Genomic DNA, 13,202 nt, shown 5'->3' on the forward strand with positions numbered 1-13,202 from the left:
CTCGACTAGGCTAGATCCAGATCTGAGCAAAGTTTCTGTGGGTCACAAAATTGCCCTAGAACGTGACAGAGACTAAAATGATGGGATATGCTCCATCTGAACTATTGATTGGTCAAATAGCAACAAATCTACAAAATAATTAATATTTATACGAAAATTTTAGCCAGGAAATCTCCAACGGATGTCTACAACACGTGCAGGACTTTAACAAAACATGTGCATTTCAAATCTCATTTTTCTTTATATTTGAACGTGAGAAAGTACAAGTAGACACATTCCCAGGGATGCATTAAATCTGGGGATATTCTTCTGAGCTGCTAGGAGGGGATTGAAAGGAGCTTACAGAAGAAATTAAATTATTACATGACAGTTTTGATAATTCCCAAATCCTTTTGGGAAAGTAATTCCATCAGAGAAATCTGTTGGATTACGTGTTTCACAAGACTTTGATGACATCATTACCGAGCATCTGTTCTGTTCTGCGTGCAACAGAGTGTATTCATATGGTGGTAACATTTTGCATAGGCTGTTCAATAATGGTTTGATGATAGCAAAGTTTTAAACAACGCTTTATCTAAAATTTTACTCTTCATCCACCTTCTCAAACCTCTTCTTGCTCCCTCCCAAGTGATGAATTCCCTTTTCCAGTGTTTTAAAGTTTGATAAAACTAATGTTTGAGGTAGAATGGCTTTTGACGTTTTTGACATTTCAAGCATAGCACTTGACATTATAGGGAAGTTCTTGCTTAGATGGAAGCATTATTTCAGTTGATGTGTGTTGATGCAGCCTGATATGATGTCAGCTGTCAGGGACTGTAATAAATCAATTAAACAGAAAGAAAGTGTCAGTTTTCTATGTAACTAAATGCTGCCAAGCTAATGCATTGGAATGCCAAAAATATCAGTAGATTCTAATTTACCCAAGGCTAAAAGCAAACAATACGATGTTCATGGCATGTGCTATGTGCAATCAGTGTGCATGTATGTGTGTGTGGGCAAAACGCTTGCTGATCATTTCACAAGTTAACACCAGTGGTCAAACTCTCTTGCACACTTTCATGGCAGATGTGCCTCGCCTCTAGTCTACTTTTCATGTAAGAATTGGGTCGAAACATTTTTCATATACCTGGTAAACTACAGTTGCACCTGGTTGGGCAACAAGAAATTGTTAAATTCAGTTTTGTATGGAATATTGCCATCAAGTTACTTCACTGAATTCAGACAGAAAGTTAAAAAGATTTTGTATGCTTAGGTCTGGTGGTATACCTTACTGTACATATGGTACATTAGAAAATATTATCTATGCACACCAAACTTTGTACACATTTGTTGTGATTATTTGTTTAGAGCATTTTAATTATAATTTGCATGACAAATTTTCCATAATGATTAGGGCCTGCACAGGTATACTGTAAAAGGTACAGAGCAGTTTTCAGATTTGCTTTTGAAAACTGTACATGGGCATTCCATCAACTTGTGTTTCTTGTGGAACAAATTAATTATGTGCTGAATTGCACAATACCCTGTAACTCTTGAATCTCACAGATTATGACCAGAAGTCCCTATACTAAACAATTATTGTCATTCTCAAAAAGCCCTGTGTACAGTATACCTTTTCAGATAATTTCAGTGGCCATAATTTTCTCCTTTTTCTTGCATCAATCTTCTTGCATGTATAGTTAGATCATATATATGGTATGCCAATAATGAAAGAAACAGCACAGATATCATTTAACCCCCCCCCCACTCATTCAAATAAAAAGTAATTAACATGGCAGGCATAGTTGCAAGCTGGTTCTTTCAAAGATGATGAGCCTAAATTCTGCGCTTCTATTTTGTTCTGAATACCTATCTGTTAACATGGACAGTTGGATACATATGGTTGGTAAACAATGACCTGCCTACATTTTAATCTTGAAATCGATAGCTTGTAATATTTATCTTGAGATTGGAAGGTGGACCAAGAACTGGTTTTTAATACTCAATGAAGCATGGCATGATGTGCAACTGTGTGGGGAGTAGAGTTATCTTACATGTTGATTTAGTATTGATTTTCATCGTAAAAGTAGGAATAGGCAAAGTATACGTGAATGGTATAGGCCTACTATGCTGAGTGTTGGAAGTACTGCTCTGACATGCAAATTTTGTGTAGCATTTTTTGTAAGTCTCTGAATTTTAGCTCTCATTGAATATTATACTTCCTATGTAGAAAACTGATACATCTTAACACTTGTATACATAGCAACGACCATTTTTTATCTAGCAATTTGCGATGCAATACTCGATGAATTATATCAGTGGCGGAGCTAGGGGTATTGGTCAGGGGGGGCGAGAATGGTCTGTAAGGGCGCTTTTGACACTATCTAAGCGGAGCGGAGCGTACAGAAATATTTTGAGTAAAGATACTCCCTAGATCGCCGGAAATGACCCTTTCCGGGCCTTGCTAATTTGCAGATAAACGAAGAATAAATAGCTGATAAATTGAAGACCGCCGTAAGAGCATTTTGTCAGAAAATTACACCAACAAAATGTGACAAATGTCAATAGGTAGATGAGAGCGCAATAAAAAAGTCAATAATCGCAAATAAGTAAAAAGTGATAAAAAGCTGAAAAGGGCGCCAGCAGTCCATTTGAGTCCGTCAGGGGGGGGGATCCGCCCCTCCCCCCTGACTGTATGGACGCTCCGCCACTGAATTATATTCCCCTGCAGGGTCATACTAGCTTGCATGGTGTTATCTAGCTGTATATTTGGAAGATCGTTTTAAAGCGATGGTATTTAAACAACCTTATGATTTCAAAATCCATCAAGGCTTGCAGAGAGAGTGATAAATATTGTCCGCAATTTAAAGCGAGTTTAAAGGGATGGTATTTAAACAACTTTTATGATTTCAAAATCCATCTAGGCTTGCAGAAAGTAGTATTGCCATTGGGAGAAAAGTCATAATCTCGCTATGTACACCTTCATATCTACAAGTTAAAATAGCCTAATAAAAAAAAATTAAATAACCTAATTATTCTGTACAATTTCTCTCACCAAATGCACAAGTAGAATATATGCATATTTTGGAATTACATCAGTTTAAATAATTTGAAAATTTCATGTCCATATATGACGAGACTTGGAATATGAAGGAAAAAAATGATTGTGATCTGTTGATTTTCCCGAGATTGCAGACACACTGATTGTTTGAATGCAATCATATCTAGATGTATTATAAATTCTTCTATGCTAAGATCTGCCAATGAAATTGAGACGGAATGACACATTCATTTGAGGCTTTTGAGCATCGTAGGAATGATGAATATCGCTCTAAACTGAAATTGATTTTTTGATGCTCAAATTTCTAATTTTTTGGAACCATCACCAATCAAACCTGAATTTTTCTCTTCAGTTATAGATGGTAATGAAACAATGTTGAACGTTTTGACGATAGTTCTGTTTTCAATTTATAAAAGCTGTCGGCAGTTGCCAGGGACGATTAGATTGGATGCTGTCATGTGATACTGTCCCAAAAGACCCTGCGGGAGGCATCGCTCTTTCATAGTTTGCTGATTGGTTCTATTGTATCATTCGGAAAGTTGGAAACTGAAATTTAAACTTCAATTTCAAACTAATATTTTCATGGGGGGGGGGCAAAAATTGCGTAAATTTCTGTGTATTGAGTACTGAATGTGCTCAAACATTGAATGGTTTCAAGTTTCCTTGTTTGCTACAAAGCTGGACATTATCAAAATTACACACAGTTTAAATGATTCTTTGAGCTGGATTGATCGTTTTGTTTATGCTCTGTGGTCATAGGGGTCAGTGGGGGGGGGGGCAGGATGGGTTACAGCTCCTCAACAAGATATTTTTGTGAAAATTCTGGTAATATACTGATATTATTTAGGGCACTGCAAAACAAAAATAATTTTTTTTTAATAAAACATTTTTTAGGCAAATCATTATAGCTCCCCCCCCCCCCAATGACCATGAATTTAGGTTGATACAGTTTCCAACGTCTTCTTAAGGAATGATTCTGGGCAGACATGTGGCAGGAACTGGATAGTCCAGTGCGTCCCTATTTCTAGCTTGCTTCTCAAGGTGTAACATGTAGTATAATTACTACCGTGAGAATTGTCTGTCTGAGGTTGAGGATCATATAAAATTCATTTATAACTCATACCACCAGTATAGTGCAGAGCGTTGCATACCAGGAGAAGCTATATTTAAGCTGGTTGTTTCCAATTTTCTGTGACCTGGAATACTTCCCATGCCCTCAGGCTTGTCTCTGCAGAAGGTATTTCTCCTAGACCTCTCAATATTTGAAAACCTATAATGGACTGTACAAAAATCAGTCACTGATAATTTGAATAAGTTTGTTTCTGTCTCCAATAGCTAGTGGGGTATCTTAACTGATTTATGTATGGTACTTGGGTAGTGCCTTGGGGTTGCTGAAAAAAATAAACCAATTTCCTAACGGTAAACACTATTGTCAGTGTTATAAGTTTGCCTAGGTGGGTTAAGTCTTGGAAAGCAATTTGTGATGCATTAATGAAAAAAGATGGTTGTAAAAGTTGGAACAAAACATATGTGAATGGATTGTATCTAATCCCTTCCCTTTCTCATCCAACACACCTTCCTTTCCACGTCCATGCACATTCATAGAAAACTTCCCAGTGAAAACTTCCCAGAGAAATGTTTATTGCAAACAAAGTTTGAGCGTCTGTTCAGAATTCCAGCATCCAGTGGAAGCAAGGAAGATGATTGGTCGGTTCTTGAGTGCAACAACTATCAGTTTTCATCAGAGGTAGGGTAGAGGGGGGTCAATAATGTTTTCAACTGTTTGGTGTGATTTATGGCGAGAGCTAACTTTCTGGATCAAAACCTCTTGAACAGGGCAGGGGTTCACCTCTTTCCTGTTACACTTAGCATGAGCTCATGTTGTTTGCGATGACATACTCTCTAAGAAAAGTCACCCAAAAGTAGAGTCTGAGCAAGCTGAGGAAACTTAGTAACAACGTGATTCACTTTTCACAACTTCATTCACCTCTCACCTCCATTCTCTTAACATTGAGGCTGTAAACCATAAATGTGGTCACATGACGGGTTTTATGTGAAGTGTCAGATTGTTTCGTGACGTCACATTTCATCGAGCCTTAAGTTACCTCCTTTCCAATCCTTCCAACTCTCCTTCCCATTTCCCCAACCTGTTTGTAAACACTTATGTTATATCTGTTTCCATAACAGGATGAGGCACTGCATCGGGCAAACATAATCTGTCACTTTGGATAAAATTCATTGGGGAAAATGATCGAGTCTTGTAATATGATTCCACGATATCTTTGTACTTCTAATGTTCCAATTTATTCAATTTCGATCCTGGCTTATTCAACTCGTGATTTGTGATTTTGTCTGTATGTATGTATTTCACATATATCTCAAGGCTATGTTTTTTAAAATATTTTTTTAATCATCGCTAGTATGAAATCCCCTCAATCTTTATATACCCTAAATGCATTCTGTTGCTCATTGACAGTTTGGTTTACACATGACCAAAGCCTAAGCAGAAAGGTTCTTACTTTTTCCTAAGTGCTCACAATAGGGATGATAACACAGCTGAGAGGGTTTGAAGGACTCAGAGTGAACTGTGTAAACAATAGAAACTTTCTATAGGGCTGATAGGCGAGCAGGTTGGTGTGTTTGTGTGCGTTAATTTACAGTCTCTGTGTGTGAGTGTGGTGGGTAATATACAGTGTAATATATACAGTACAGGCTTTAATGTATAATGTGTGACAGGTGTCTAAGGTTCACAGTGCATTATCATTACTGCATAGTAGTAGTAGTAGTAAAGAATTTAGACTCACTGTAGTAAGTGTTACAGAGTTCCTTTCACAGCTATGTTTAGATCGTAGTAGTTTTGTTGGGATTATCGGGATTATTATAAAGAAGACCAGTGCTGTGAGGACATATGATATAATTAGCTATACTTGGTTTGATGAAGACATTGGTTTTTGTTGGTAAGTAGTTTACAAGATTTCTGTAAAGCTTTGGTTGTTTTCCTAGGTTTAGTGACATAGATAAGTATTTAGACAGAACTAATCATTTTTGGATATTACAGGTACCAGTGTTAACTACCACTGTATGTATGTATGTATGTGGTTTAATATCATGTCCTGTGGAATTGTGTATGCCGGTAATTTGAAAACATGGCTCTGTTACCCTAGTTGTCTTCGATAACCATTTCTTATGGGGCTTTCTTCCATACTGAATTTGAAACTGATCACTTTAAAATTTATGCAGGGTTTACTATGAATGTCATGTAAACATTACAATAAGACACAATTTGGGGAATTTGTTGAGGACGAAATCTGCTAATTACTGTGTGTCATGTGTTGTAAACAGAAACTGATTAAGGGGGGGGGGGTGTTCGTCCAGTACCAACTTTAAATTAATGATATTTACACTATAACAAGAAGAATCCTAATCCTCAAACCTTGAGGTTAGGAAAAGTTAGGAAAAGGAGTGGGGGGAGGGGTAGACATTAGTAACTTTGGCTATTTTAACAAATAAGAGCCTAAACTTAAATCTCTATTGGTTATTGCCAATATTAAGTTCATTTATTTCATTACAGGGGGGGGGGGGGTGGGAGGTGGGATGCACCATTTACAATTGAGTAAATTCAAGCAGCAATTTAATAACCCAAATCTTAGATGCAAAAAACATCACTTTTAAACTGGCAGTTGAAACCTCTTGTTGATCCGGGGATAATTGTTTGATTTTTGTGTGTGAGTATTACGCATGTTTAATGCAACATGTTTAAAGCTTTTTCCACCTCAATTATACCAAACATATTAGGTAATATTAAAAGTATGATTGCATTTTGTACCAAACTTGGACATTACCTTAGCTAACTTTTTACAGTAGCTCAAAAACTTAACTTTTTTGTGTGATTAGTTAACAATTCAGGTAATGAACTAATAAGGTATTCATCAAGACACTTTATACTGCTACATTAGTATTGATTTTTTGGTAGCCTATTAAGCAAACAGTAATTTAAGTACAAACAAATAAAGTTTTCTTTAATACTTTTATTGGAGTTTGAAAAAACCACCATATTCTACACAAAATGTTGCTTCAAGTAAACTTAACATGTTTTAAAATTATTCTGGTATTTTAGCCCTGTGGAAAAGTGCAGTGTTCTCTTATTGGCTGAATTCATTGACGATTCATTCATACTTAGTCATTGATTTATTCACACCGATAATATCGACAATAAAAAAAATAAAAATATTCAAAACGTTTTTAATAGAAGGAGGTATAAGCTGAGAACTTGGTGGTCTTGACAAGAGCCTCCTTCCTACCTGAAACCCAGAAATATTAAGTTTTATCAGAATTTACGAAACGGTTTATTTGTACAGTTGAGAAATCATCATCAATCCCAGGCAGGACAGCTGTACATAATAAGTTTTCCAAGGATTTACACTGTGCCCCCCTGATCTTGGAAAAATGTCAGTTCTAAGTAATCCTGGTACCTGGCACTGCCAGAAAGGAATATAGGGGTCAAAAGGTGGATTGATACCACCTTAGAGGCTTAGACTTGCTGAAAGCATCTTTAGGGTCTATTTACTGTTCCTGGAACTCTGAGTAGGCTATGAGTCTTTCAATTGCCAGTGTTGGAAATATTGTTACTTTGTTGCAATAGCTATTATGTAAATACTTAAAGTCATTGTCAGATAGTATTAACAAGCAGTGATAACAATTTGTCATATGCTTGCCCCATTGGGAGTTTTTTTTTCTTCGAATGGCTCTCATTGGTGCAAAGCTGGATTTTTTCCTGGGAATTAATAGATTTCTAAGGTGACTTATGTAAAATCATGAAACTTTCGTAAGGATGATCTCGCACTCTGAGTCACCTAGAGGAAAGAGGAGAAAGAGAAACAGAGAGAAAAAGAAGAAAAAGAGGAAAGAAAATATCAAATTGAATATGAAATAGAAAATTTCATCTTGTGATATTCTCCCTTTCATGTTCACTTTAGACATGTATGTATTTTAGATCCTCCTGCAAGCAGGAACTCGCGATATACCTGAATAAACAGTTTTTACAGTTGTCTGGTAATGTTGGATCATAGTTTCAGCCTTTCAGGTGATCTACCCATTGTTGTTAATTGTTTCAGAACTGTTAGTAATGATTGACTTTAACCCAGGTTACATCTCCCACCTTAAAGGGTGTGAAGACTCGCGCACAAAGAAACTGTCTCTTGCCGGTAATCGACCTAGTTTCGAATGAGGTGTAACAGAAGTGTTAGACACCACCATTGATCCCAGAAAATACACACACAGCTTGCTACCATCGGTAATTAGACACAAGTGTACAGTCAGTACATACAGCTGCGGTCAATACCCTCAACACAGTGTACATTGCAGCGACGGACATCTCAGGTCTAGATAAAAGATAACAAGGTGTCACGTTTCATTACTGTCTGCGACAAGAAGAAAACTTCACTTGCAAGCAACGGAAAGTTAACTTTTTCAGAGCGCAGCACGCGGTTTAAGTTCTCGGAACAGATAACCCATGGTTTTCCCCTTTCTCCCCTTCCCTGTACAGTCCTTGAATGAGTGAATATCCTATTCAGGAAGCTCTCCATGTAACCAGATTGTTTTATTTGGACATTAATCTTTTCACCTCCAGACTTCCAAAATTACTTTCAGAAATACTGTGGCCCTTTCTCCTTTTCCACTTCAACTGCTCATGAATTCTTGATCCTAATCAGACATCTCTATTGCTTTAAAGAACGTTTCTCTATTCAGATGGAATTGATAATCGATTTGCTTTTTTATCTCTTCGCCACCAGACTTCGGAAAGTACTTTCAATGAATACGACGACAGCGTGTTGACTGACATGAGCGAAGATTCATCGCCGTCTCTCCTCATCAATGAAGTGTTCCCGTCATCATCCTCATCATCACTGGAATCCCAACAGAAGAAGAAGAAGATATCGTCCTCCTCCTCATCATCGGATCATCACGGTCGTAGTCGTCGAATCGAGATGGACGAAAACGTTTTAGAGGAGAAGACTAACCAGTGAGTGGAGCCGTAGATTTACTCTCGTAATCTTTTAAGTGTTTTGCCTAGAGGGCTCTCGAGTAGGTCTGGTCTGGTCAGGTACTCTCTCTGTCCGTGCCTGGGAGGAAAATGTTTATGATTTCTGAAAAGAAAGAGGAAGCCTGACAGACCTGAGACTTGACTTTAAGGCGTTGGTTAGCTTAACATAATTGAGGAATTATGTGTGTAAAACAGGAAGTATGCCTGTAGGTAAATTCTAATTTTCACCAACATTTATTTAATGACCTCTGAATATTAGATCTTTTCCACGATGGAGAAAGACTGAAAATGTGCAAACTTTGTTTCGCAATAAGTGGAATTTTGCTTCAAAATTGTAACTTTGTTAATTTAGTTATAAACAGTTTGGAAAGAGTGTTTGCTATTGGTGTAATTGTCACACACATGTATGGCAAAACTAGGTCACCAGTTTTTCACCAGGTGGGTGGGGTGCTGAGAGGAGTAGGAATGGGGAGGTGAAGTTGGAGGGGGGAGAAGGGGTTAAATAATGATAGTTGTACTTTTAAGCCTCATACTGTAACCTCTTATAGTGATAATAAAATTACTCACTAATTTCAATGCATAATTTACCACTTAAACTTTAGGGGAGGGGGAGACAGGCGAGGAGGAGGGAGGGGGGAGAGTAGGCAGTTTGGCAACATTTTACAGGATTCTCTTAAAACTTTGAAACTTACTACTGATTACCAAGGGAAGTCATCTGAATGATCGGCAGGGTGTGGAATCTTTGTTATCCTAAAGAGCATTATCGACCTAGATCTCGAAAAGGCTCTTGTGAATTCTTGTCATTACAGTATCTCATTTGATCAGCCATTAGTACTGAGCATTTTATGATCCTTAGATGTTACTTTCCAAGGGCTTTAGAAGATTGTCCCTACAGGATGGATTCAAGCAACACAAGGCGGGGGAAACAAAAACAAAAGTTATACATAGTTTTAATCACCAGATCTCCTAGAGTCTTCCTGTTTTTAATGTCAGAAAATAACTTTTCCAAGTCTCAAGAGTTTTGGCGTAGACTAATTTTGGCTTTCTAGTACCGTGCCTCTTGAAAACAGGATACAATTCTCTGGTCAACAATTGATGATTAAATCTTGTATAAAGTACAAAAAGCAGAGAAAGAAAGAAGGGGAAAGAGACTGTGTGCCTGTTATTTTCCGATAGTCGAAGTAGTCTTCAGCGAGTTTTAAAAAGAACATTTATTTACTTCTTTGCTGATACACTTTGATCACCATAGTAACCTACATCATTTTCATTAAGGGTCCTCACTTACTGTACCTGTCCCCTCATAGCAGTTGCACTATATCCTTGTATAGCTTTTGTAGCTCACTTTTGTTGCAACATGTTCTTGAAATTGAAAGAAAAATACAAAACAGGTTCAGTGCAGACTTTTAGTTAGTGCTAGTATACAATGGCATGAGTATGTATGTGTACAAGTACAGTAGGATTGCCATAACTTGTATGAATGAGTGAGTATGAGTGCAAAATTCCATACTCACGTATGAGTACTTACGCTTGCAGCAGTGTATATTCTAGATTTCAAATGTCCTGAGTATGAGTTGAAATCCATGAAGATGAGTATGAGTATGAGCAGCTATGGTAGAGTAGGAGAATGGACTCAGTGCAAGTCTAGCTCAGGGTGAACTAGAAGTAATGGTGAAATTGGTACACATGTATATATATAGATGGTTGCATTACATACATACCTGAATGAACACAACCACAACTGGATAGTTTACTGCCCTCAATAACTTACCTGTCTCCTCACAACAAAAGCACACTTGCTATACTGTGTTTATAGCACCTGGTGAACATCACTCGGGGAATGGCCCATTCCAGTCTACCCTCCTCCTCATTCTACTGTCCTAAGGTGTATGGCGCACATAGCAAGTGTAGAAATTCAGATCTACAAAGATTTTTTCACTTTTCAGTGTCCTGACCCCATACAGGTCTGTTGGGGGTATTCTTCATACCAATAACTGTGAAGGTTCTTTTCAACCCAAAACTGGCCAAGAGGACAAATAGGCTTATAGTAAGTCAAACCAGACAATAGCAATAATATCCCTAACTCTGTCGAGACTTACAATGCAAAGAAGGCTCGGCCTATAGGAACAATAATTTGAGATTCTCGCAATATGCCTCGATAGGCTACAGTACAGTATGTTCTGGTTCGGTCAGAAGGGAATGTTGGCGTGTCTGAAGGTTTAGTTTGTGTCGTGCATTTGTGACATTTATGGGAATTAACTTACTTTGTAATGCATGAAGTATATTTTAATACATTGCAGTGAATGTCACAATGCTGCACAAACTATGAAGTTGGTTGTTTCAGTGGCCATTTTTCAGAGAGCCACCACTGTTAGTATGTCAGGTTTATTCAGATCTCCAGATTTAGGACATGTATCCTGAGTTATATCTACAGTACCTGTGAGTTTTTTGTGCAAGTGCCCAGCTGGTTACAACTGGACAAGATAGTGGTGGACAAGGTTATATTCAAAAATACTCAAGAGGATCAGTATCTTTTAATCAATAAGAACAGGTGGTTTGGGTTTGTCCTAAATAGACAACATATCCGGAAGTACTCTATATTTGAAGTAAAATTCTTTGGCCATTTATGTGAACTTGTTTGAACTATTGAGTGTGTTTCTGTGAGTTTTGGTCTAAGTGGAAGCATCCTACCAGGTAAACAGCTTGACAAGATTGTTTTCAAGTATCCGAAAGGATCGATCGGTATAGTAAATTTGTACAGAATACACAGGTGTTTGGTTTGTGAAGTAGAAAGATTATAACTAGCAGTTTATATGAAGATAAAACCTTGGCCTTATGCGGACTCGTTAACCTTGGGTTTATTTGAACTTGTTAACCTTGGGTTTAGGTGAACTGGTTAAAAATTTTCAGTGTATGTCTGTGAGTTTTGGGTCAAGTGGTGAAGCAAGCTATACCATGCTACAGCTGGACAGGATTGTTTTTAAATATTTGAGGGCCCATTGCTGTTAATAGTAAAAGTACACACACATATTTGTCTTGTGAAGAAGAAATAATAGTAAACTAGCAGTCTATAATTTGAAGGTAAATACCTGGTCATATGAACTTGCTTGAACTTTTGAGTGTATTTGGAGCAGCATTGCTTATTAATAATATTGTTTCATCATAATATTAATAATATTATAACAATAACCAGTCTCGAAGGATGTTGATTTAATATTGCTACACAGCCACTGGTGCATGTTACAAAAAGTGACTGGCTAGAAGTTAAGACCATTTCTGGTGCAAAAGCTGCCCATTGATTGCCCGTGGATGCAGAAACCACCCCCATCCCAACCACTCCCATCCCAACCACCCCCATCCCAACCACCCCCATCCCAGCTGACTACCTGCCTTCAGCCGGCTTTAAACCCTCAATCTACTACCATTTTGCCTTTATCCACTGGACAATCGTTGCACTTGGTCTGTATTTGTTACCATTAGCTTTGCTGAATTATAAACTGCTTATTCCAGAAAGATGGTTAACATCATAATATCATGTCTGAAAGAAGAAAAGACGACAAGTTTTGCATTAATATTTTGCAATAACCAACATCCAACAAATTTCTCTCTCCAGTATGAATGGCGACCCGTCGCCAACTGACGAACATACTAGCCCGTTGAAACTGAATGGTGAAGAGCAATATGAAGACTATGGAGAAAATGATGTAGGAATCGAAATAGATGTACAAGACCTGTCCAGTGCCTTGGATACAACAGAGGCTGTCAACGGCCAATCACCTTCCAACAGGTAAAAATATTTATCATATCTACCATATTTATTCATCTGTGTTTATATGTTTTGTCATTATCTAACATACAAGTTTGTATTCTCATAGAATCATTCTTAAATTAGTTATCCCACGTTGAATACAAGCATTAAAATCTCAGATACTACATAAACATGCTTGGACTAACGTTGTTGAAGTCCAAACAGGTGTCTATTCCAGGAAGTTCCTATGCAGTGTTAACTTGATAAAACCTAGATGCTGAAAGTTACTACATGATAGGGTAGCCACATAAATACATGTGGAATAAAATAAGATGAATAAGAGTCTATTTTTATCCAGGTATCTACGGCATGTA

At 37.5% G+C, this 13,202-nt stretch overlaps 1 protein-coding gene across 6 annotated transcripts in view; it reads left to right on the forward strand.

Moving 5' to 3' along the window:
• The window catches only part of LOC139959885 (rab11 family-interacting protein 4-like), a 56,476-nt gene that overhangs the window by 13,547 nt on the left and 29,727 nt on the right, over window positions 1–13,202 (forward strand). For 5 of the 6 annotated variants that reach the window (XM_071957792.1, XM_071957793.1, XM_071957795.1 and 2 more), the window contains exons 4-5: window positions 8,833–9,062; window positions 12,694–12,867. In XM_071957792.1, coding sequence (XP_071813893.1) covers window positions 8,833–9,062; window positions 12,694–12,867 — 404 coding nt within the window. Of the gene's footprint in view, window positions 1–5,726; window positions 5,998–8,832; window positions 9,063–12,693; window positions 12,868–13,202 lie in introns of those variants that run through there. The other variant, XM_071957798.1, reaches the window with a different exon arrangement.

Source organism: Apostichopus japonicus, chromosome 19 (genome assembly GCF_037975245.1).
Source record: "Apostichopus japonicus isolate 1M-3 chromosome 19, ASM3797524v1, whole genome shotgun sequence".
Taxonomy (NCBI): domain Eukaryota; kingdom Metazoa; phylum Echinodermata; class Holothuroidea; order Aspidochirotida; family Stichopodidae; genus Apostichopus; species Apostichopus japonicus.